Raw genomic sequence first — 27,268 nt, forward strand, 5'->3', positions numbered from 1 at the left:
CCCACCGCCAAACCGGTCATGCTGGAGGATGTTGCAGGCAGCAGACCGTTCTCCACGGCGTCTCCAGACTGTCACGTCTGTCACATGTGCTCAGTGTGAACCTGCTTTCATCTGTGAAGAGCACAGGGCGCTAGTGGCGAATTTGCCAATCTTGATGTTCTCTGGCAAATGCTAAATATCCTGCACGGTGTTGGGCTGTAAGCACAACCCCCACCTGTGGACGTCGGGCCCTCATACCACCCTCATGGAGTCTGTTTCTGACCGTTTGAGCAGACACATGCACATTTGTGGCCTGCTGGAGGTCATTTTGCAGGGCTCTGGCAGTGCTCCTCCTGCTCCTCCTTGCACACAGGCGGAGGTAGCGGTCCTGCTGATGGGTTGTTGCCCTCCTACGGCCTCCTCCACATCTCCTGATGTACTGGCCTGTCTCCTGGTAGTGCCTCCATGCTCTGGACACTACGCTGACAGACACAGCAAACCTTCTTGCCACAGCTCGCATTGATGTGCCATCCTGGATGAGCTGCACTACCTGAGCCACTTGTATGGTTTGTAGACTCCGTCTCATGCTACCACTAGAGGGAAAGCACCGCCAGCATTCAAAAGTGACCAAAACATCAACCAGGAAGCATAGGAACTGAGAAGTGGTCTGTGGTTATCACCTGCAGAACCACTCCTTTATTGGGGGTGTCTTGTTAATTGCCTATAATTTCCACCTGTCTATTCCATTTGCACAACAGCATGTGAAATTTATTGTCAATCAGTGTTGCTTCCTAAGTGGACAGTTTGATTTCACAGAAGTGTGATTGACTTGGAGTGACATTGTGTTGTTTAAGTGTTCCCTTTATTTTTTTTGAGCAGTGTATTTTGACAAGGTTGTTGTAGGCCGGCAAAAAATAGTGTGAGAAGAGAGGGCCAGAAATAGAGAAACAGAGAGAGACAGAGAGAAAGTGGAAGGAAGGGGTTGCAGAGGGAGTGGCTGAATGATTAGGGTAAATGCACTTTGATTAAAGCGGCCGTGTTGAACTCTGAGACAAAAAAAAAACATTAGGGCGTGAGGGACACGTGGAAAAGTCAGGTCACTTTTCACATCCATTATTTTAGGGACAAAGAACATCACTATGCTAGAGCGGGTGTGAAAGGACAATGCTATGTATGTTCTGTTCCAATATCAAAAGTCTAGTGCGGGGGTCACCAACCTTTTCGAGCATGAGAGCTACTTGAAAAAAATGAAACTTGTCTCGAGCTACTATTTTTTTCATAGCTTTCAAATCGGCACATTCTTCTCTTCTCCTTTACCCTGCAACTCTTTCCCTGGTCCTTGGTGTACAAGAGATGTGTTTTCTGTTAACATACCTGGTAAAATAATGGTTAATAAACTACAAAGGTAGCCCCATAAAATTATATTTCCCTGAATTCCGTTTTCTGTTTTATTTTTCCTGGTTTGGGATTTTTTTCCCATTTTTTACTCGCAATATTACAATTATTCATAGAGAAACAATGAAAATGGATGTTCTGAGTCTATGTCAATGCTTAAAACACACATCAATAATATTTTTGAGGTCTGAAATATATATTTGAATGTAATTCCCCTATAATTGAGCATCTATCAAGTGATGTATCATGATGTTTCTGCTGTTAGGCCTACTGCGGCAACACATGTCATGACAAAGTCTGCAAAACAATCGCCACCCAATTGATACAAATAATCATTATATAGTTCTGTCAGGTAAGCCTAGACTGTCAGATAAACGCTGGGAGCAATATTCCTGCAATTTAATTGGCAGACATTGTGTTACGTTTGGCTTTTTACCAGGGATAAAGTCAATGTGGCTTTGATTGAACTAGACAAAGTGGCAGCAAACCTCCCAGTGGGCATCCACCTTGATTTCACCTATCCTGTTTTTTCAGATTAGTGCAGATGAAGGAGATTAGGGGAGGAAGCTACCTTTGACTATTGAGAGGAGCCCTCGTGTGACTGTAGCAGAACAGATCAAGATGACTAACCCTAACCCTGTCATATTATATTATCACCATCCATTTGTATCGCTAGTATTTGGAATTCTATACCAAATACAGCAGCTGTCTTTTCAGGGCTAGTCAAGGTTTTAGCTCAACATGTTTCCTCATATCAACAGTCAACATGTCATTGCAGCATGCATATATTCCCCTTGTATAAACCGTGTCACATATGGCTGTCTATATACCACCCACCAATCATATCGATAGTGCTTACATTAAATCTAAAGCTAATTGTTCCAAGAAACTACAGTCTGCGTAGCAAGATAAATGTATGGGCATTTCCAGGGTCTTTAAAGGGGGGCTGAACTGGCTGATTTTGCCTGAGTTTTCCTCTTCCTAATTAAGAAATGCGACTGAGAAGATAAAATGAGTGTCTTGTGGGGTGGTTTAATGTGGGCTGTGAACATTTGATTGTCTTCTCCCATGTTCTTCTCTCATTCAGTTTTCATTCTTTTCGTTTTCCATGTCCCCAACCCTCTTCTTAGATGTGTTAACAAAGCATTCTCCTCTCTGTGAGGTTCTGACCATCTGATAATATGTTCATTTGAGGCTTTATATGAGTGCACGGAACCCTGCGAGTTCACGGTGTGTGTGTGTTTCACCATGATGGACTATGAAAGCAGAGATCGCTCGCTGCAGGAGAACAGACTCTCTGTGTATCGTGTTTTCTCACCTTATCAAGCTCGTAACATGTAGCGCAACGGGCAAACATGATTACTATAGAGAGTATTTGATACCCTAATTCTAGGGTTGCTCTTCAATGGAGGGTTAACCATAGAACGTTGGTCATGCCTGTAGCAGAGATAGTCATTCTCAAAATAAACGCAGTTAGTGTGACCACTTACAACAGTTAACTTATAGAGATATCGATACAGCACTAAACACATTAATGTTATCAATAATAAACAATATCCCAAAGACAAGATGAGTGGGCGATGTGAGAGTTTACCTCTCGAAGCGGCAGGGATGGAGGCCGATCTTGACCGCCACAGCGCTGCCAGCGTTGAGGTGGCTCCCCTCAATGGTGATGCGAGTTCCCCCCGAGAGGGGGCCCTTGGAGGGCTGTACCCGTGTGAAATAGGGAGACTGGGGAAGAGGAACACACCAAGAGAAGACATCAGATAGGAATTCATTTGTTCTGGGATCAACTGTTGTTTTTCAATTGATGAAAGAACACAACCTTACAGAAGGACATTTCAACACAGGTATGATGAGAGCTTACCACAAAAGTGAAGGCCTTGGGTGAGACGACTTTGTAGTCGGTGTGTGTGCAGTCCCTCACACATACTTCCACATGAGCCTCCTGCACACGGTAACCTGTCGCATCAGCCAGCTTACACACGATCCTGAGACAGAGACAGAGACAGACAGAGAGAGACAGAGAGAGACAGAGAGAGACACAGAGAGAGAGAGAGACATTTGATCATAGCCATTGACATATCCATAGCATTAGTCCAAGGGTTACCAAGCCATAGAACGTGGCAATAGCCCTGCACATATCCATAGCCATGCTGTGTGTGATGATGACAACCACTGGTTCCTAGAGAGGTACGATAGGAGAGAGGTTCAATGTGTCTCTATTAGAGGTCGACCGATTATGATTTTTCAACGCCGATACCGATATTGGAGGACCAAAAAAAGCTGATACGATTAATCAGCCATTTTTTAAATATTTTTTATTTGTAATAATAACAATTACAACAATACTGAATGAACACTTATTTTAACTTAATATAATACATCAATAAAATCAATTTAGCCTCAAGTCAATTTGGTTTAAATAAGGCAAAAACAAAGTGTTGGAGAAGAAAGTAAAAGTGCAATATGTGCTATGTAAGAAAGCTAACGTTTCAGTTCCTCGCTCAGAACATGAGAGCTGGTGGTTCCTTTTAACATGAGTCTTCAATATTCCCAGGTAAGAAGTTTTAGGTTGTAGTTATTATAGGAATTATAGGACTATTTCCCTCTATACCATTTGTATTTCATTAACCTTTGACTATTGGATGTTCTTATAGGCACTTTAGTATTGCCAGTGTAACTGTATAGCTTCCGTCCCTCTCCTCGCTCCTCCCTGGGCCAGAACCAGCGACAACGACAACAGCCACCATCGAAGCAGCGTTACCCATGCAGAGCAAAGGGAACAACCACTCCAAGGCTCAGAGCGAGTGACGTCTGAAACGCTATTAGTGAGCGCTAACTAGCTAGCCATTTCACTCCGGTTACACCAGCCTCATCTCGGGAGTTGATAGGCTTGAAGTCATAAACAGCGCAGTGCTTGACGCACAATGAAGAGCTGCTGACAAAATGCACGAAAGTGCTGTTTGAATGAATGTTTAAGCGCCTGCGTCTGCCTACCACTGCTAGGTCAGATACTTAAGATACTTGTATGCTTGTACGCTCAGTCAGATTATATGCAACGCAGGACACGCTAGATAATATCTAGTAATATCATCAACCATGTGTAGTTAACTAGTGATTATGATTGATTGTTTTTTATAAGATAAGTTTAATGTTAGCTAGCAACTTACCTTGGCTTACTGCATTCTCATAACAGGCAGTCTCCTTGTGGAGTGCAATGAGAGAGAGGCAGGTCGTTACAAATACCGATTTCCGATTGTTATGAAAACTTGAATTCGGCCCTAATTAATCGACCATTCCGATTAATCATTCAACCTCTAGTCTCTATGAGTGTTTTAGAGGAGATTATAACCCCATAAGCCTTGTGTTTGGCCTTGGGCGGTGGCTTGCCAAATGAAAATTCATTTTAGAAATGATTCAGGCAGAGGACAAGAGTCAGACATGTGCTAGCATGTGTGTAATCAGCACGGACACACCACACACACAGAGGATTGAGCACACACATACACGGATGCATGCATGCATACACACACAAACACACACGCACACAGAGCCCTCATGTTTTACCCTCCTGAGGCACTCTGGACTGTTAATTAGCCACATAAAAGGAGACAGGGAGAGAGAGAAGGAGAAAAAAGAGCTGGATTTAAGTGAGAGGGGGGTGATTAATTGAACAAGCTCGTATCCTTCCCATCTCTCTACTGTCCCCCCCCTCACTCCCTCCCTCTCTTTATCCGCCTGCGATGAGTTATTAACTCCGTTGCTTTTGTCCTCGCTGTAGGTGGCCACGGCAACCGCTCTCCATCGCCGTGGCGATGACGTCCGCGTTCCGATGCAATTATTTGTTTGGTCTCACGCAGGCAGGGACAACGATTAGAGTGAGGAGAGTTTTTAGGAGATGATTGTGTAAATGGAGCCATTTTCACTGGCATCATCACAGTGATGATAAGAGGAATATCAGGTAGACAAATTGGAACCAAATAACAGAGTGAGAGACAGAATGATATAATGTATGCGAGTGTGAGAAAATAATCTGACGATGTACTATTATGTATTATTATGTGTGTATACTCTATTTGCATGTGCTGTATGCACACAACTTACTGTCGGAGGACATGTGTGTTTGCACGTGTGTTTGCGCATCTACTCCTTTGTGAGAGCGTGTGGGCTGAGCTTGACCAGACCTGAATCCGTGGCGACCTTCTCCAATCGCCACACTGCACAGCCAGTTAACCCTAACCTTTGTGCTCATTGCCGTAACCTGCCTCCTCCGTTACGGCTCTGACAAGTTCACAGAGATGACACGAGCAGTCACTTCCGAGTCGCTCCATATGGGGAAAATGTCTTTAAATCAGCCTGACTGGTTTAGAGTGTGGACCACTGCTGCCAAGTGTTTGCCATCATGGCAACGTGCCCTACTTGTAACCGAAAAGACGGGGGTCAAGCGTTAGCCCCTCACGTTTGGAGGTGACAGCAGGGTTGAAACAAACACAAGTATCCTTGAAACAACTATCTTCACATACAGTAGGGTCCAAATATGTTTAAGTACAGATATAAAGCAAATCAGAAATATCCATCCACTTTTATGATTGTAGGATATTTGTCAGTACCGATGACAGTGATGCAAAGTGTTTTTGTTTGTTGACGGACCTTGTGGTGCTTGGGGAAATGCAGCTTTCCAAAGTCATTTACGCTTCTAAACACTAAGGTCCTTCATATAAGCATCATACACTCTCACCATGAGTCAGTGAGAGTTTATGACGTCAGCGTGATTTGAATACGGTTGAAAAGGTGTTTGTGCATGATCTGTATCTCTTAGTGAGCCAGACAAGTAATCTAGGATGCCAGGAAGTAAGAGACTAGGGCATTTGTGGACTGAGACAAAGAGATGAAAGAGAAGAAAGTGAGATGAGTAGATAGAAAATAGGGCTAACAGTTGGAGGGAGGGGAGACATGCATACCGAGAGAGAGATACAGAGATGGAATAAGGCATCAAAACAGAGGAAGGAGTACAAAGAGACTAATAGTCACTGACTGTTCAGCGCTGATGTACTCTGCCTCCACGGGGGTGCAGGCCACCTTGCCGATGCGGACCCCCGTCTGGATGTCCTTGAACTGCAGACCCAGGTTCTCCCCCGTGATGGTCAGCATGGTTCCACCCTGTCTGGGACCCGTCTCTGGAGACAACTGGAGAGGAGTGAGGACAGACCTGAGTTTCTAGTTTTAATTTCACCCGCACAAATACAGTGAAATGAATTTATTGCAAACTCCAAATCCAACAATGCAGTAACCACTAAAAATAAGGCAGAACAAAAGCACACAATAAATAAAGATAAGAAGAACAAGCTATATACAAAGTCAGTTCCAATACCATATTTACAACGTGCAGAGATACTGGAGTGATGTAGGTAGACATGTGTTGGGCTAAGGTGACTAGGCATCATGATGCATGATAAATAGAGTGGCTACAGCGTATATGATGATTGTATGTGAGTGCGTGTGTGTCGAGTCAGTATAAATGGGTGCGCATGTTGTGAGTGTGTTGGCGTGTCAGTGTGCAGTGTGTAGAGTCCTGTGAGTGTGCATAAAGACTATAAATATAAATAAAATACAAGGGTCAACTCAGATAGCCATTCTGTTAGAAGCTGTTCAGGAGCCTGTTGGTGTCAGGCTTGATGCACCTGTACTGCTTACCGTGCGAAAGCAGAGAGAACAGTCTATGTCTATTACTGTTATAAGCTAGTACTATTATCATTATAGGACTCAAACCTAGGTCCCTGCACCATTCAGTCTGGTTTTGACAATACGTGTGTATGAATGCCATGCCAAAAAAGCACCATTGCATTGACATTTAACAGAGACAGATCTTGATATTGGATTCAAAAGGTTCATTTCCAGTCGTGAACTCGCCCATCCAACATATTGCCACAGGTGCATGTTTATGTTGGTCATGTTCACACACCGTTCGCAGCTCCCACAAATGAGCTTTACTTTTAGCAGTGATTTTCAACACAGATTTGTTAATACACACCTCCACCCAAACAGCCCCTTTATCAAAACACCAGCTGACCAGTCTTTCAAGTCTCACTATTCATCTGCTAAATGCTATTAGGAGTTCAGGTTATGACCCATTTTCTTTAGTGAATGATCCTGAGGGTGCTTTAGAGGTGCTCACGGTAATGGCTGCCCACAGCTGCACTGTACTAATCAGAGGGCTATTTATCTGGACCTGTACAGACAATGGCCCCGTCTATATCATTCATCTAGCATGATTAAGACCGGCGTTAATTAGATTAATGCTGAGGGTAACATCCATTTGTCTGACCCACCCACCCTGGTTATTCACTGTTATTCGCTCACCCCCTCTACAACTGCTGGTCGCTGAGGTGACATTTTGACCCCCGGCGAGACAAAGTCGGTGTGTGTGTGTGTGTGTACACACACATGAGGTGAGCACTCTCACAAGCATTCGTGTCCTTCGCTCTCTCAATCCACATAGGCATGCATGGAGACAGACAGACCTTTACACATGCATGTGTGCACGCACACACACACACACACCTCCCCGTATTGGAGCACAGCAGGTCACACTAACATTATTAGAATAAAGCAGCCAAATTCAACTGGCGGGCCAATTCCAAACTCAGAGAAGGGTCAATCTGGACTGGACAACATCACATTTTGTCATATAAAAGTCAAATTATTTTTTAGACAGTTTTTAAAAAAATCTACCTGGCACAGCGGTCTCTAACTCAGCAACCTCTTTTTATCACGCTCTCTCAAAGCAACGCCCACCTCTACTAGTGCCCTGTTTAATCCATTTGCGTGGTTATATGCAAATACAAGAGGTCCCATCTCACCCAATCGTGTCAATCCAAATATCCTCTGTGGAACCTTGGGACAAGCAGGCAGAAAGATTTGACAGCGGTTCAACTGTTATCACAGACAGGTGCTAAGTTGCCAGTATCTTTGTTAATATGGCTTCTTAAAAAAAGAATAAACGTTGACTCTGAAAACCGTATATTCAAAGACATTGGACAGTATAGACAAACGGTATTGATTCATTCTCCCCACAACTAGCACAAAGCCAATGTGCCTGACATGCAGCGAGTCAGTAGCTCTTGTGAAAAGTGCCAATGTTAAGCGCCATGATGACACCAGGCATAGTACATTTGATCAGACGTATCCTCTGAACACGGAGGTGATAGATAAACCAACTCAAATCCCAATATGAGAGTTCCACCAAAGTCAAATACAATTTTATTTGTCACATGCGCCGAATACAACCTTACAGTGAAATGCTTACTTACAAGCTCTTAACCAACAACGCAGTTTTAAGAACCCCCCCCCCCCAAAAAAAGTAAGAGATAAGAATAACAAATAATTAAAGAGCAGCAGTAAATAACAATAGCGGGGCTATACAGGGGGTACCGGTACATGTACATGGTCAATGTGAATGTGCGGGGGCACTGGTGTCGAGGTAATTGAGGTAATATGTACATGTAGTTAGAGTTACTAAAGCGATTATGCATAGATAATAACGGAGTAGCAGCGCTCCGGTATCGCTTGCCATGCGGTAGCAGAGAGAACAGTCTATGACTAGGGTGGCTGGAGTCTGCCAATGTTTAGGGCCTTCCTCTGACACCACCTGGAATAGAGGTCCTGGATGGCAGGAAGCTTGGCCCCAGTGATGTACTGGGGGGTACGCACTACACTCTGTAGTGCCTTGCGGTCGGAGGCCGAGCAGTTGCCAAATCAGGCAGTGGTGCAACCCGTCAGTATGTTCGATGGTGCAGCTGTAAAACCTTTTGAGGATCTGAGGACCCATGCCAAATCTTTTCACTCTTTTGAGGGGGAGTAGGTTTTGTCGTGCCCTCTTCATGACTGTCTTGGTGTGCTTGGACCATATTAGTTTGTTGGTGATGTGGACGCCAAGGAACTTGAAGCTGAAAAAAGTCCTTGTCAATTCTCTGACAACCCAACAATGTGCAATGGACTGTTCATTGAGGAAAGCTTGGGTTTGGGAAAACACACACAAAAAAAAACATTTAAAGACGCTGAGATGGTTAAAGGATGTATGTGTGAAATTTCCGACACTTTGCTTGAAAGTAAACAAAAAGATGAACTCAGGGAAATCATCAACCAGATCCCACTGTCAGATTCCACAGCAATGAGGACAACTGGAAAATTAGCTGAAGATAATAGGTCGCCTAGTGGTTAGAGCGTTGGACTAGTAACCGAAAGGTTGCAAGATCGAATCCCCGAGCTGACAAGGTCAAATCCGTCGTTCTGCCCCTGAACTAGACAGCTAACCCAATGTTCCTAGGCCGTCATTGAAAATAAGAATGTTCTTAACTGACTTGCCTAGTTAAATAATGGTAAAATAAAATAAATGTAACTTCATGAATCAACAGAGAACACTGATAATGCACAGCTTCTGGTGTCTAACAAAACAAAAAAGGAATTGTGTTTTTATTTATTTCACCTTTATTTAACCAGGTAGGCAAGTTGAGAACAAGTTCTCATTTGCGACCTGGCCAAGGTAAAGCAAAGCAGTTCGACACATACAACAACACAGAGTTACACATGGAATAAACAAACATACAATCAATAATACAGTAGGAAAATCTATATGTGAGGAGCTATTGGTCTTTACAAATCTAGAAGCAGGCACACGGGGAAAAGATATCCATGAGGTCATCAAAGGGATGCTGACAGACAGGGGGAGAGATCTGAAGTCAGAGGTCTCCATCACCACAGATGGAGCTCCAGCCATGACAGGAAGAGGGAGGGGACTGGTTGCACGTTTGAAAGACGACCCCCCTGACCTGACATCATATCACTGCATCATCCACCAGTCTGTCCTGTGTGCCAGTCTGGGAAAAAAGTATTATGAGGTCAGCATTCTGAGCATTCTGACAGAGGCCAATGCCAGTTTTGATAACCCCCTACAATGTCAGGTGGCTTTGGAACGCTTTTGGGCCATTCAGGAGGAAATCAAAGCTTTCGTATCAGAGCAAAAGAGTGACAAGGCAACTCAGTTTTCTGAGTTTTTGGAAGATGAGGAGAAAAGGGAAACAGTTGCATTTTTTACAGACATTGCATCACACCTTAATCAACTGAATGTTTAGCTGCAGGGACGGGACAACACAGTGTGTGATATGATAACAGCAGTCTGGGCTTTCCAACAGAAATGTTAGCTTTTCAAGAATGATCTCCAGGGAGAACTTGTCCACTTCCCCAATCTTCTGGTGTAAACGCAGGGAGAACTTGTTCCCCAATCTTCTGGTGTAAACGCAGGGAGAACTTGTTCCCCAATCTTCTGGTGTAAACGCAGGGAGACAAAGATGTTCCCAAACCATGTTGATTTCATCCAGAAGCTGATGGATAACTTCAAGGCTCGCTTTGATGACTTCACTGTTGGAAGAGAACTGCTGCTGCTCATCCAGAACCCCACCTTGGTCACAAATGTGACAAAGTTGTCAGAAGAAGCAAAACAGATCTTCAGATGGGTAGATGTTACATCACTGCAAATGTAGTTGATTGAGCAGCAAGAACATGTGACTTTGAAGGAGCAAGCAGGTGATTGCGACCCTTTCACTTTCCGGGGAAAGATGGTGCTGCAGCTGATGTCCCTGTTCCCAAGACACTGGCGCTATACATCCAGACCATGTTTGGCTCAACATAAAGCATTCAGTCCCCTTGCCTTTTTCCACATTTTGTTACATTACAGCCTTATTCTAACATGTATTATTTAAAACGTTTTACTCAGCAATCTCCACACAATACACCATAATGACAAAGCGAACATACGTTTTTTGAAATTATTGCAAATATATTAAATAAAAACCAATAACACCTTACTTACGTAATTATTCAGACCCTTTGCTACGAGACTCAAAATATAGCTCAGGTGGATCCTGTTTCCATTGATTATCCTTAAGAAGAGTAAACAGAGGTAAATTCAATAATTTGGACATGATTTGTAAATTGCGCACACCTGTATTCATAAGGTCCCACAGTTGACAGTGCATGTCAGAGAAAAAAAAAACAAGCCATGAGGTCAAAGAAAATTGACCGTAGAGCTCCGAGACAGGATTGTGTCGAGGCACAGGTCTGGGGAAGGGTACCAAAAAAATTCTGCAGCAATGAAGATCCCCAAGAACACAGTGACCTCCATCATTCTTAAATGGAAGGCACATGACAGCCCGCTTGAAGTTTGCCAAAAGGCACTTAAAGATTTTCTGGTCTGATGAAACTGATGAAATTATTTGGCCAGAATGCCAAGAATGCCAGAATGTCTGGGGAAACCTGGCACCATCCCTGGTGGTGGTGGCAGCATCATGCTGTGGAGATGTTTTTCAGCAGCAGGGACTGGGAGACTAGGATTAAGGGAAAGATGAACGGAGAAAAGTACAGAGAGATCCTTGATGAAAACCTGTTCCAGAGAGCTCAGGACCTCAGACTGGGGCAAAGGTTTACCTTTCAAAAGGACAACGGCCCTAAGCACACAGCCAAGACAATCCAGGAGTGACTTCGGGACAAGTCTCTGACTGTCCTTGAGTCACCCAGCCAGAGCCCGGAACCCGATCGAACATCTCTAGAGAGACCTGCAAATAGCTGTGCAGCATCGCTCCCATCCAACCTAACAGAGCTTGAGAGAAACTCCCCAAATACAGGTGTGCCAAGCTTGTAGCGTCATACCCAAGAAGACTCGATGCTGTAATCGGTGCCAAAGGTGCTTCAACAAAGTACTGAGTAAAGGGTCTGAATACTTATGTAAATGTGATATTTCCATTATTTAAACATTTTTATTAGCAAAAACTTCTAAAAACCTGTTTTTGCTTTGTCATTATAGGGTATTGTGTGTAGATTGATGAGGGAAAAACAAACAATTTAATATATTTTAGAATAAGGCTGTAACGTAACAAAATGTGGAAAAGGTAAAGGGGTCTGAATACTTTCCAAAGGCACTCTGAATTAGCTGTGAATTAGCCATCTCCACAATTAACAGTATTAAAACTACATACCTTACCAAGCTCACCAATGAACACCTGCACCAGTGTTTCAGAGTTGCTCTCACACCATTTGTGCCAAAGTTCAAAGCATCGGCAGGAGACAAAGTGTAACTTCTCTCATTGGTGCAAGGCCCATGGTGACTTATTTAAGCAATAAGGTCAGAGGTGGTGTGGTATATGACCAATATACCACAGCTAAGGGCTGATCTGATGCAAATCAAATTACGACCAGGAATACGCACGATGCAACTCGGCGTGCTAGGACACAGCCCTAAGCCGTGGTATACTGGCCATATATCACAACCCCCTGAGGAGCCTTATTGCTATTATAAACTGGTTACCAACATAATTAGAGCAGAAAAACAAAATGTTTGGTCATATCCGTGATATACTGTCTGACATACCATGGCTTTCAGCCAATCAGAATTCAGGGCTCTCTGTCCATCTCCCTTCTGCCGTCACTCTCTTCCTCCCACCCTCCTGCTTCGTCTCCCGCCCTCCTGCTTCGTCTCCCGCCCTCTGTCTCCCGCCCTCCGTCTCCCGCCCTCCGTCTCCCTCTCTCCCCCTCTCTACATCAATCTACTCTGTAGTGAAGTCCATCTACATGTACTTTGTAGAACAGAACTCATGAATGATAGAGGCTAGAAATAACACACTAACAGTTTCAGGGGACTTGTTTTTAGTGGCACAGTGTTTTAAAATAGTATAGTGGTATAAAAACACAGTGGTATAAAAACGTGTATTATCGAATAACCTGGGTATGGGTCACGTGTATTATCAAATAACCTGGGTATGCTTCACGTGTATTAACAAATAACGTGGCTATGTGTCACGTGTATTATCAAATAACATTGGTATGGGTCAAGTGTATTATCAAATAACATTGGTATGGGTCAAGTGTATTATCAAATAAGTGGGTATGGGTCACGTGTATTAGCAAATGTACAAAGCAGAAAAAGATGAAGACAAAAAGACCATGCAAAACACTACGCTTATTCGTCACACATTACTTATCTATCTACAGAGAGGGGGCAGAGAGTAAGAGAGACAGAAAGAGCAATACAGAGGCAGAAAAAGAGGAGAAAACAGAGAAGAGAGAGAAAGAAAAAGAAAGAAAAGGAGAGAGTGCATTTTGACTGTGCCATGCTCTTTATGTGGGGCCTATTGTTGTCACTGTGTGCAGTGGGTCTGGTCTGGAGATAGCATCTGGTAAGAAAGACTCTGAGAGGAGAGAGCTGAATCTAAGATGAACACAGTGGAGCTGGTCGAGGGTCTTATCATCAAAATGAAAGGGAACATCTACAATGGAGAGAGAATATATTCAGAGCTGGAGAGGGGGATAGAGGGGGGTGAAATGACCTCTGAGTTACGTTTGCAGACGAAGAAGAAGGTGTGTGTGTGTGTGTGTCATGTGAATTAGAATATATCTAGTCATAACAGTGGGACAATGAAGTCATAAGATATGGTCATATAAAAGCATTTGAGCCATTGAGTCTAAAGAGTTGGACATATTCAGTCATATGAATTTATGTATGAATTCATACCTGGCATACATAATGCATATTTTACATGAAGTAATACGATGGGATCTACTTGAAAAGTAAGAAGAACATGATGGATTTGGTCAAAAGAACTAGACATTAATTGCAATATCAGACAGAGATGAAATATTCTGGAAACAAGCCTACAGAGTCTATATAACAGTGGAGTGTTGCAAACTAATCATGGTCGAAAACAATTCACTGAGAAACACAAGCTAAGGTCAACTGAAGAATGTTCAGTTTGTAACACTGCTGCTTGTAACACTGCTGCTACTCTGCAATTGCATGCTTGAATAGAAAAAAAGGAATAATGTTGTCGTTAATATCAAAATGCAAGATGGAGGTCCTTTGTCACACTGGTAATTGTTTTTCAGTGCTGTAACACGGGTGGTGTGTTCAGTAGTGTAGCCTGGGTGGTGTTGTCAGTGCTGTAACCTGGGTGGTCAGGTCAGTGCTGTAACCTGGGTGGTGGGGTCAGTGCTCTAACCTGGGTGGTGGGGTCAGTGCTCTAACCTGGGTGGTGTGGTCAGTGCTGTAACCTGGGTGGTGTGGTCAGTGCTCTAACCTGGGTGGTGTAGTCAGTGCTGTAACATGGGTGGTGTGGTCAGTACTGTAACCTGGGTGGTTTAGTCAGTGCTGTAACCTGGGTGGTGTAGTCAGTGCTGTAACCTGGGTGGAGTAGTCAGTGCTGTAACCTGGGTGGAGTAGTCAGTGCTGTAACCTGGGTGGAGTAGTCAATGCTGTAACGTGGGTGGAGTAGTCAGTGCTGTAACCTGGGTGGAGTAGTCAGTGCTGTAACATGTGTGGTGTGGTGTGGTGCGGTCAGTACTATACCATGGGTGATGTGGTCAGTGCTATAACATGGGTGGTGTGGTCAGTACTGTAACATGGGTGGTGTGATCAGTAATGTAACATGGGTGGTGTAGTCAGTACTGTAACATGGGTGGTAAGTCAGTACTGTAACATGGGTGGTGTAGTCAGTACTGTAAAATGGGTGGTGTAGTCAGTACTGTAACATGGGTGGTGTAGTCAGTGATGTAACATGGGTGGTGTAGTCAGTACTGCAACATGGGTGGTGTGGTCAGTACTGTAACATGGGTGGTGTAGTCAGTACTGTAACATGGGTGGTGTGGTCAGTACTGTAACCTGGGTGGTGTAGTCAGTCAGTACTGTAACCTGGGTGGTGTAGTCAGTCAGTACTGTAACCTGGGTGGTGTAGTCAGTCAGTACTGTAACCTGGGTGGTGTGGTCAGTGCTGTAACCTGGGTGGTGTAGTCAGTGCTCTAACCTGGGTGGTAGGACCAGTGCTCTAACCTGGGTGGTGGGGTCAGTGCTCTAACCTGGGTGGTGGGGTCAGTGCTGTAACCTGGGTGGTGTGGTCAGTGCTGTAACATGGGTGGTGTGGTCAGTACTGTAACCTGGGTGGTTTAGTCAGTGCTGTAACCTGGGTGGTGTAGTCAGTGCTGTAACCTGGGTGGAGTAGTCGGTGCTGTAACCTGGGTGGAGTAGTCGGTGCTGTAACGTGGGTGGAGTAGTCAGTGCTGTAACCTGGGTGGAGTAGTCAGTGCTGTAACCTGGGTGGAGTAGTCAGTGCTGTAACCTGGGTGGAGTAGTCAGTGCTGTAACCTGGGTGGAGTAGTCAGTGCTGTAACCTGGGTGGATTAGTCAGTGCTGTAACCTGGGTGGAGTAGTCAGTGCTGTAACCTGGGTGGAGTAGTCAGTAGTGTAACCTGGTTGGAGTAGTCAGTGCTGTAACCTGGGTTGAGTAGTCAGTGATGTAACATGGGTGGTGTAGTCAGTACTGCAACATGGGTGGTGTGGTCAGTACTGTAACATGGGTGGTGTAGTCAGTACTGTAACATGGGTGGTATGGTCAGTACTGTAACCTGGGTGGTGTAGTCAGTCAGTACTGTAATCTGGGTGGTGTAGTCAGTCAGTACTGTAACCTGGGTGGTGTAGTCAGTCAGTACTGTAACCTGGGTGGAGTAGTCAGTGCTGTAACCTGGGTGGAGTAGTCAGTAGTGTAACCTGGTTGGAGTAGTCAGTGCTGGAACCTGGGTGGAGTAGTCAGTAGTGTAACCTGGGTGGTGTGGTCAGTGATGTAACCTGGGTGGAGTAGTCAGTGCCGTAACCTGGGTGGAGCAGTCAGTGCTGTAACCTGGGTGGAGTAGTCAGTGCTGTAACCTGGGTGGAGTAGTCAGTGCTGTAACCTGGGTTGAGTAGTCAGTGCTGTAACCTGGGTGGAGTAGTCAGTGCTGTAACACGGGTGGTGTAGTCAGTACTGCAACATGGGTGGTGTGGTCAGTACTGTAACATGGGTGGTGTAGTCAGTACTGTAACATGGGTGGTGTAGTCAGTACTGTAACATGGGTGGTGTAGTCTGTACTGTAACCTGGGTGATGTTGTGCTTCGCTGTAGCTAGGTCGATGCACTATGAAAGGACTATATATATATATATAGATATATATATAAGAGCGAGAGAGAGAGAGCGAGAGAGGTGAGGAGAGAGAGACGGAGAAATAGAGTGCTTAAGCCACCATTTCCAGAAATAGACCATTTTGCAGCTTAACAATACATAGGGGAGGGCATAGCAAGGAAATCAATAGCCTTTTACAACGGAGAAAGAACACAGACACAGGGGTTGGGGTCCATATGACTCATGAAGTGGAGAATTTCAATTGAATTCAATTAGAATTTCAACAACCTTTAAGTTATGGAATTGGAATTAGACTGTTTGGATTGGAATTCAATATTTGCAAATTTCCCAGTTAATGAAATGTATGCTTTAAGTTCAAAAATATTGACTGCAGGATGTGTTGAATCATTTCAACCTGTGATATGATCAGCCTGAGAGGATTGAAATCAAAAGTGGAAATGTTGGTGATAATAATGGTAATATAATTCTTGGAATTTACCTAACATTTGAATTGAGAGGAATTTAATCATCTTTGAATTCAAAGACTGACCTGGAAATTGAATTCAATGGAATTTACAGGGAGAGGAATTTACCGGGTGTCCTGTGTGAATTTAAGTATGCTCTCTCTAATTCTCTCTTTATTTTTCTTTCTCTCTCTTGGAGGACCTGAGCCCTAGGACCATGCCTCAGGACTACCTGGTATGATGACTACTTGCTGTCCCCAGTCTACCTGTCCGTGCTGCTGCTCCAGTTTCAACTGTTCTGCCTGCGGCTGTGGAACCCTGACCTGTTCACCGGACGTGCTACCTGTCCCAGATCTGCTGTTTTCAACTCTCTAGAGACAGCAGGTGCGGTAGAGATACTCTGAATGATCGGCTATGAAAAGCCAATTGACATTTACGCCTGAGGTGCTGACCTGTTGCACCCTCGACAACTACTGTGATTATTATTGTTTAAACATCTTGGCCATGTTCTGTTATAATCTCCACCCGGCACAGCCAGAAGAGGACTGGCCACCCTTCATAGCCTGGTTCCTCCCTAGGTTTCCTCCAAGGTTCCGGCCTTTCTAGGCAGTTTTCCCTAGCCACGTGCTTCTACACCTGCATTGCTTAATGTTTAGGGGTTTTAGGCTGGGTTTCTGTACAGAACTTTGAGATATCAGCTGATGTAAGAAGGGCTATATAAATACATTTGATTTGAGGGAATTGAATTAGAATTGCATTTGTGGGATTAACCCCAACCCTGACACACACAAAGGGTCTGTCCGTCTTTCTGTCTGTCCGCCCGTCTGTCTGTGTCTATCTGTCTGTCTGTGTGTGTGTTGTTTTTTGGGGGATAAGTTTGGGAATGTAAAATGAGTTAATCTAGCGAATGATGTCGGATACAAACCCTAAAAAATGTACAGAGTGGAAACATCACTTCCCATTATGGGAGAAACACACACACACACACACACACACACACACACAGAGAGCGAGAGAGAAAGACAGAGCGCGAGAGAGACAGAGAAAGACAGAGAAAGACAAAGTGAGAGAGACAGAGAGAGATCCTGACTCTAATGAAATATTACAGGATTACGGTGTCCATATTAGGACAGCGTTGTCTCACTTGGACAGGCTAACAATGCTGCTCAATATTGCACAATGTCAAACTGGGCAAGTTTGCAGGGAGAAATAGAATGAAATGCTTCTCAATCCCAGTCGTCCCAATGAAATGAAGGGTTAATCCGGAAGGTAATAAAGGGCCACACAGCGGCTAGTGCACTTAGCGTAGAACTAGCATTATTACAGGCTAACAATGTGGTACCCTACTGCTCAGTACTGTAATGTATCCAAGTGAACAGAGTTTACAGGGAGAAATAGCATGAAATGCCTCTCAATCTCCATGCCTTGAATCCCTGCCACTCTGTGACTTCTTGGAAGACTTTAACCCACTTAACCCCAAAAATGTCAGCATGTTTTCATCATCATATAAAGCCCTAGTTATATTGTTACTTTGACAAAGTCATTTTTTGAGATTATTATTTCATTCATCAATTAGTGACTCATTTTAAGGTAAAAAAAAAGAAAGAAAAAACATGTCCCTCATTTTAAAGTCAACCGTGTTTTGTAAAATGAACCCACGTTTTAATATGGTGAAAATATTCCTTTTTAAATATTTGTTTCAAAAGAAACATTGAACATCTAACAGTAAAATCATAGTGTAAAAGCAGGTGAGCCGGTTCTACTCTGTCATTTTCTGGTGGAAAACTGAACAGGTCGAGCAAAACACACCAACCCATAGATTGACAAGCAAAAATAAAAATGTTGAAAAAGTCTGAAACTTGCATTTAATTGCCACTCCCTGTTGCACACAAGAAGCTCCCATTCCTCGTGCCACATGGGGATTTACTGATACGGTCAACCCGGTTACGTAATGGTACTTACTATAGACCGTTTTGAATTGAATCTGTTGAGATGGGAAAACATGCTTTTATTCTTTTTAAGTTGAACAAGTGCTTTCTATGAAAGAATGTTCAAATGTGAAATGTTACACTACCCAAAAGGGAACAACCCAGACTGATCGTTTCAAGGAAAGATGAGAGGTTTTCAGTTTGTAATATGTCCACTGTCCAATGTTCCCGTAATGTTAATGTCAGAGGAAAATAATATGGCAATGCTGTAGCAACGTTGAGGCAACATTGTGATAGCATTAGATGGATGCTAATTTGTTTTTGCCCTTGTGTCTCACTGTTAAGACACTCCCATTCCTCCATCTCTCTTTTCACTTGGTTTCTTGCTTTCCAAACCCTCTTTTCTTCCACCTCTATATTTTAAGCTCTTATACTGTATGTCTGCTTTTTCACCGTGTTCTGTTTGTGCCACCAACATCTTGCCCTCAGGCCAAGCTTTAGCCCTACTCCTTAGATCCCCACACACACACAGACACATATACTTCCCTCCAACCCACACACAAACACACATATATACTTCCCTCCAACCCACACACACACACACACACACACCCCTCCAACCCACACACACACACACACCCCAATTGCCTTTGTGCGCTTGTTTCAAAGAGATAAGTGCAGCATGAGTGAGTGAGGGAGCATTAACTAGCAGATCTATCTGTGTGCCAGTGCCACAATTATTCCAATATCTCCATTAAGCATTCAGAAACGGAGGAGGCTTGTGTCAAACAGGAAATGAAGTTAAATGCAAAGGAGACGTGATCCATCACCCCCCACAGTGAACTAGCTCACACATTTCAGTAAGGAGGTAGTAGAAAACTGAAATGAAAAACTGTATATTCTCCATCTCAGTGACAATTAGAAGGAGGGAGAAAAGGATTAGAAAGAGAGAGAGCGAGAAAGGGACAGAGAGAGAGAGAGAGAGAGAGAGAGAAAGGGACAGAGAGAGAGAGAGAGAGAGAGAGAGAGAGAGAGAGAGAGAGAGAGATGGAAAAAAACACCAGGTAACTGACAGAATAAAGGAAACACTTGGGTACACTGAACAAAAATAGAAACCAACATGTAAAGTGTTGACCCCATGTTTCATGAGCTGAAATAAAAGCTGACATTTCTGGTCTACTGAGCTCAAACCTGAACATTGTTTCAGTTCTGTGCAACTTCCAGTGTGTGTTACTGTGAACACTGAGGCTGTAACCGCTTTAAGTTACAGTTTCAGACAGTGGTCAACTAGGCTCTGTTGCTATTTGATCATTATGTAAGCCAACCAGAGTGGCCCACCACCAAAAACAATGGAGGAAATTGATCTCTTAACATTTTACCATGGAAATTGCGGTTCTATCAATCAGCCTACAGTAGCAGCCAATGTGTGGTGTTCAATGTAGGCCTACATTCCATGAGACAAAAAAAACATGCAGGGCTTGACATTAACCTGTTTATCCACTTGTCCATCAGACAAGGAGGTGACTGAAAATGTTGTTGGGTTGTTTGATGCAAGAAACCACTTTATTAAAATGCATTGCTATTCCCATACCATTATGACAGAGAATTAGACAAATTATGCTATCCTCTGCCAATTGGCTACTTAGCTTATTCAAGCCAACCTCAAAACAAAACTATGCCCCTTTAAGACAAAAACAAAACAAAACGATTTACCTGACTTGGAGTGACAAACTGCCCTTGCTGTCTCTGCCTGGCCAGCTCCCCTCTCTGGGATTCTTTGCCTCTGACCCTATTACAGGGGCTGAGTCACTGGCTTACTAGCGCTCTTCCATGCCGTCCCTAGGAGGGGTGTGTCACTTGAGTGGGTTGAGTCACAGACGTGATCTTCCTGTCTGGTTTTGCACCCCCTCTGGCTTGTGAGGTGGAGGAGATCTTCGTGGGCTATACTCAGTCTTGTCTAAGGGTAGTAAGCGGGTAGTCTGTATCTCTCTAGGGGTGTGGAGGCTGTGCTTTGGCAAAGTGGGTGGGGTTATATCCTGCCTTGTTGGCCCTGTCCGGGGGTATCGTCGGATGGGACCATAGTGTCCCCCGACCCACCAGTCTCAGTCTCCAGTATCTATGCTGAAATAGTCTATGTGCCAGGTGGCTAGGGTCAGTCTGTTATATCTGGAGTATTTCTCCGGTCTTATCTGGTGTCCTGAGTGAATTTAAGTATGCTCCCTCTAATTCTCTCTCCCCTTCCCCTCCCGGAGGACCTGAGCTCTTTGACGATGCCTCAGGACTACCTGGCCTGATGACTACTGGCTGTCCCCAGTCCACCTGGTCGTGCTGCTGCTCCAGTTTCAACTGTTCTGCCTGTGACTAGGGAACCCTGACCTGTTCACTGGACGTGCAACCTTGTCCCGGACCTGCTGTTTTCGACTCACTCTCTCTCTCTCACACTCTACCACACCTGCTGTCTCGACCTCTGAATGCTCGGCTATTAAAAACCAACTGACATTTACTCCTGAGGTACTGACCTGTTGCACCCTCTACAACCACTGTGATTACTATTTGACCCTGCTGCTCATCTATGAACATTTGAACATCTTGAAGAACAATCTGGCCTTAAATGACAATGTACTCTTATAATCTCCACCCGGCACAGCCAGAAGAGGATTGGCCACCCTTCAGAGCCTGGTTCCTCTAGATTTTTTCCTAGGTTCCTTGCATTTCTAGGGAGTTTTTCCTAGCCACTGTGCTTCTACATCCACATTGCTTGCTGTTTGGGGTTTTAGACTGGGTTTCTGTATAGCACTTTGTAACATCTGCTGATATAAATACATTTGGTTGACTTGTCTTTCAAAGATGTCTAGAAATGTACATGTTTTGTTCTCTTGTAGGAAGCAATCACTCCCCCATTGCTGACTACAAATGATTTAACTGGACTAATAACTCACTAACTAGCAAAGGATATGAACAAATATACAACAGGTGGGTCTAATCCTGAACACTGGTTAAAAGCGCATTCCAGCCGGTGTCTATTCTACCACTGGCTAAATCTATGACGTTAAAATGCCTATTTTCTCTGTTTCATCTGACTGGACAATCTACTGTCTCATCAGCCCAATCAGGCAAGTTATAAACTTGATCTCCACTATAAAAGCATCTAGACATTCTCACATTTATTTAGATTAACATTTTAGTTGTTTTCAACAGAGGAGATTTGTATAAACCTTGCTGTCTGTCTCTCCGACATTTGCAACATTATTTCAATACTCAAATTCGATCTCCAGCTGTCCCATAGTAATGAACGAGTCAGGACAAGACAGGCAGGCAGCGTTTCTCAGCCAGTCGAAATCATGAATCAGCTGGCATAATTTTTATGGATATACAGTGCCTTGCGAAAGTATTCGGCCCCCTTGAACTTTGCGACCTTTTGCCACATTTCAGGCTTCAAACATAAAGATATAAAACTGTATTTTTTTGTGAAGAATCAACAACAAGTGGGACACAATCATGAAGTTGAACGACATTTATTGGATATTTCAAACTTTTTTAACAAATCAAAAACTGAAAAATTGGGCGTGCAAAATTATTCAGCCCCCTTAAGTTAATACTTTGTAGCGCCACATTTTGCTGCGATTACAGCTGTAAGTCGCTGGGTATGTCTCTATCAGTTTTGCACATCGAGAGACTGACATTTTTTCCCATTCCTCCTTGCAAAACAGCTCGAGCTCAGTGAGGTTGGATGGAGAGCATTTGTGAACAGCAGTTTTCAGTTCTTTCCACAGATTCTCGATTGGATTCAGGTCTGGACTTTGACTTGGCCATTCTAACACCTGGATATGTTTATTTTTGAACCATTCCATTGTAGATTTTGCTTTATGTGTTGGATCATTGTCTTGTTGGAAGACAAATCTCCGTCCCAGTCTCAGGTCTTTTGCAGACTCCATCAGGTTTTCTTCCAGAATGGTCCTGTATTTGGCTCCATCCATCTTCCCATCAATTTTAACCATCTTCCCTGTCCCTGCTGAAGAAAAGCAGGCCCAAACCATGATGCTGCCACCACCATGTTTGACAGTGGGGATGGTGTGTTCCGCTGTGTTGCTTTTACGCCAAACATAACGTTTTGCATTGTTGCCAAAAAGTTCAATTTTGGTTTCATCTGACCAGAGCACCTTCTTCCACATGTTTGTTGTGTCTCCCAGGTGGCTTGTGGCAAACTTTAAACAACACTTTTTATGGATATCTTTAAGAAATGGCTTTCTTCTTGCCACTCTTCCATAAAGGCCAGATTTGTGCAATATACGACTGATTGTTGTCCTATGGACAGAGTCTCCCACCTCAGCTGTAGATCTCTGCAGTTCATCCAGAGTGATCATGGGCCTCTTGGCTGCATCTCTGATCAGTCTTCTCCTTGTATGAGCTGAAGGTTTAGAGGGACGGCCAGGTCTTGGTAGATTTGCAGTGGTCTGATACTCCTTCCATTTCAATATTATCACTTGCACAGTGCTCCTTGGGATGTTTAAAGCTTGGGAAATCTTTTTGTATCCAAATCTGGCTTTAAACTTCTTCACAACAGTATCTCGGACCTGCCTGGTGTGTTCCTTGTTCTTCATGGTGCTCTCTGCGCTTTTAACGGACCTCTGAGACTATCATAGTGCAGGTGCATTTATACGGAGACTTGATTACACACAGGTGGATTGTATTTATCCTCATTAGTCATTTAGGTCAACATTGGATCATTCAGAGATCCTCACTGAACTTCTGGAGAGAAGTTTACTGAAAGTAAAGGGGCTGAATAATTTTGCACGCCCAATTTTTCAGTTTTTGATTTGTTAAAAAGGTTTGAAATATCCAATAAATGTCGTTCCACTTCATGATTGTGTCCCACTTGTTGTTGATTCTTCACAAAAAAATACAGTTTTATATCTTTATGTTTGAAGCCTGAAATGTGGCAAAAGGTCGCAAAGTTCAAGGGGGCCGAATACTTTCGCAAGGCACTGTATATAAAACAAAAGCCAATTGAAAAAAGGTCAAACGAAACGAAGTGCAGCTACTATAGTTTGCAGTCTTTCCAGCTTCAATTTGAAGTTATTGTGTTAGCTGTGGTGTTGGCTAGCTCCTCTGAACAACAGTGTAATAAAGGTCACAAGAAAACAGCTTAAACAAATGCAAACGCAGCTACTTAGCTGTTATTCTGGCTGCACTATTTGATGTAACTGTAAGCTAGCCGTAGTTGGCGAACTAGCAAGCAAGGGATAAGAACTGGCAATGGAACATTTTGAACTATGTTGCATTGAATGACCAGCTGGCCTGGGGAGCAACCCTAGATTTGTGTCGGGACTATAACTTGTGGAAGGATGAGATACTGTGAAAAACATTTATCCAATCATTTTTTAACATTTTTATTTCACCTTTATTTAACTAGGCAAGTAAGTTAAGCATAAATTCTTATTTACAATTATGGCCTACACTGGCCAAACTCGGATGACACTGAGCCAATTGTGCACCGCGCTATGGGACTCCCAATCACCTCCGGTTGTGATACAGCCTGGATTTGAACCAGGGTGTTTGTAGTGAAGCCTCTAGCACTGAGATGCAGTGACTTAGACCGCTGCGCCACTCAGTAACTAAATCCAAATAAAGTTGTTTATGAAAATTTGTCAATCATTATTTGAAGATGTTGATAACCTGTTGTATAAAAGTGATAATGCCGAGAAGCCAGTGTTTGGAGGATATATTGGCATCCCGAGATCCCGAGATGAAGTCGAGGGCCTAACAACACCCATGCCAATGTATGCTCCAAACACCGGCTTCTCAGACATTATCACTTAAATGTGTACACTTGGCTACGTGCAACTCTCGCTTTGATCTCAAAACAAGCGCATCTATTCATGACCGCTCATGCTGTAAAAACTGTCCAGTTCAAAGTGAATGGCACTGATCCATTTCCACTGTTCTATTTGCATAGAGTATAAGCCTACTGCAGCTATGATTGGTTATGAGTATGAGCTGAGTCATGCGTGTTAATGCAATATAATCCTACTCCCAATGCGTTCTGCCTACAACAAAATATCTTGCATAGTTAGTTTTGCATACTAATAAGTCTTGCATAGTTAGTTTTGTTTCGGTATGTTGCATTGAAAGTGGCTAATACTGCATTGATTCGATCACAAATCCAACAGTAAAAGGGAAACGTTGAAGATGTTAATTAACTAACGGGGAAAAGTCTAGAAAGTTGAGTGAAGTTCAATCTCGTGCTTCTCTGAGCGGGCTGATATTTATTCTGTGCGGCAGACAGACCCGGGGGAGCTGCGCACGGGAACATTGCTGAACATGATAGTAAAACAAAAACACACGCGCACACAGCTTCCCTTCATCAGTCATCTCAGTGATGTCCCTCCCGTAGACTGCCTCCTCTGTCCTTCCCATCTGTGAGACAATACAGTCTCTGTTGTGTCTAGCTCTCTTCATGTCCTCTACCGCCCTACTGTCCCAGTCTCATCCACATGATTTCAATACCTCATCTAAATTCACTTTGAAACTTCACTCCAATAGAAAACTTAACTACCTCACTTCAGCTTACTACAGAAATTCCCCCTCTAGTATCACCCTTCCCATCCCGTCCGTACCTTGCTGATCTTGGGGTGGGCACAGCGGCTGTTGCCGGTGGTGGCATGCATCCAGCTACTCTCCAGCGGGACACACTCCTGCCTCAGAGAACACTTCTTCTCCTGGACACACCAGCCACACTCAAACCTGGGGTCAGCCTTCAGACACATGCCACAGCTGTCTCTCAAAGCAGGGCACTTGTACAGGTGAGCTGGAGGGAGGGAGGAGGGGGAGAAAAAGGGAAGGGATGGAGAGAGGAGTGTGGGGGGGTTGGAGAGGGAGAATGGGAGAGAGTTTTTTGTTAACATGCTGAAAGCGTGAAATGACACATCCAACCCTATTCACACACAAGTCACAAGAGATAAACATAAACCAATTTAGACTTGAAAAGTATATACACTGAGTGTAAAATCATTAGGAACACCTGCTCTTTTTATGACAGACTGACCAGCTGAATCCAGGTGAAATCTATGATCCCTTATTGATGTCACTTGTTAAATTCACTTAAATTCAATCCTCTAGTACTGAGATGCAGTGCCTTAGACCGATGTGCCACTCGGAAGCCCCCAAAGCCTTGAGACAATGAGACATGGATTGTGTATCTGTGCAAATGAGGGAGAACTGTCATGACAAAATATTTAAGTGCCTTTATACAGGGTATGGTAGTTGGGGGCCATGCACACCAGTTTCGGTGTCTGAAGAACTGCAACACTGCTGGGTTTTTCACGCTCAACAGTTTCTCGTGTGTATAAAGAAAGGTCTACCACCCAAAGGACATCCAGCCAACTTGACAACTGTGGGAAGAATTGGAGTCAACATGGGTACTTTGTGTCTATGCCCCAATGAACGGAGGCCTTTCTGAGGGAAAAGGGTAGTTCAACTCAATTTTAGGAAGGTGTTCCTAATGTTTTGTACACTCAGTGTACAATATATATATATATATATATATATATACACAAAGGTATGTGGACACCACTTTAAATTAGTGGATTCAGCTATTTCAGCCACACCCGTTGCTGACAGGTGTATAAAATCGAGCACACATCCATGCAATCACCATAGACAAAAATGGGCAGTAGAATGGCCTTACTGAAGAGCTCAGTGACTTTCAATGTTGCATCGTCATAGCATGCCACCTTTCCAACAAGTCAGTTCATCAAAGTGCTGTTATTGTGAAGTGGAAATGTCTAGGAGCAACAACGGCTCAGCCGCGAAGTGGTAGGCCATACAAACTCACAGAATGGGACCACCGAGTACTGAAGCAGGTAGCACATAAAAATTGTCTGACCCCGGTTGCAACACTCACTACCGAGTTCCAAACTGCCTCTGGAAGCAACGTCAGCACAATAACTGTTCGTCAGGAGCTTCTTGAAATGGGTTTCCATGACCAAGCAGCTACACACAAGCCTAAGATTACCTCAATGCCAAGCGTCTGGAGAGGGGTAAAGTTAGCTGCAATTGTACTCTGGAGCAGTGGAACAACGTTCTCTGAGTGAAGAATGATGCTTCACCATCTAGCAGTTCGACGGACAAATCTGGGTTTGGCGGATGCCAGGAGAACCCTACCTACCCCAATGCATAGCGCCAACTGTAAAGTTTGGTGGATGAGGAATAATGGTCTGGGGCTGTTTTTCATGGTTCGGGCTAGGTCCCTTAGTTTCAGTGAAGGGAAATACTAACGCTACAGCATACAATGACATTTATAGATCAGGGGTAAACAAGTAATATTTAACAAGTTCCGGTAACACAAATTTAGCTGGCAAAGGTCCGGATGGATAATGTAATTTATCGGCGAAGTAACAAACCCCTACCTCACAACCCATGCAACCCAAAACTGTTCACACCCCTCGTGTTGGCAGAGATATAATTTAGCAGCTTTAAAGCTAATTTCCTGCAGTTCTACACATTTTGCATAGGGGAGAGATTT

The 27,268-nt window shown here is 43.8% G+C and overlaps 1 protein-coding gene across 2 annotated transcripts in view; it reads right to left on the minus strand.

Annotated features, from left to right (window-relative positions):
* The window catches only part of LOC110528476 (plexin-A1), a 417,662-nt gene that overhangs the window by 76,125 nt on the left and 314,269 nt on the right, over nucleotides 1-27,268 (minus strand). For both annotated transcript variants that reach the window (XM_021610568.3, XM_036984053.2), the window contains exons 12-15: nucleotides 25,362-25,552; nucleotides 6,413-6,564; nucleotides 3,242-3,365; nucleotides 2,969-3,105 (exon numbers count right to left, since the gene is read on the minus strand). In XM_021610568.3, the coding sequence (XP_021466243.2) occupies nucleotides 2,969-3,105; nucleotides 3,242-3,365; nucleotides 6,413-6,564; nucleotides 25,362-25,552 (604 nt within the window). The remainder of the gene's footprint in view (nucleotides 1-2,968; nucleotides 3,106-3,241; nucleotides 3,366-6,412; nucleotides 6,565-25,361; nucleotides 25,553-27,268) is intronic.

This window comes from Oncorhynchus mykiss, chromosome 7 (genome assembly GCF_057628025.1).
Source record: "Oncorhynchus mykiss isolate SJ-2025 chromosome 7, ASM5762802v1, whole genome shotgun sequence".
In the NCBI taxonomy this organism is placed as follows: Eukaryota; Metazoa; Chordata; class Actinopteri; order Salmoniformes; family Salmonidae; genus Oncorhynchus; species Oncorhynchus mykiss.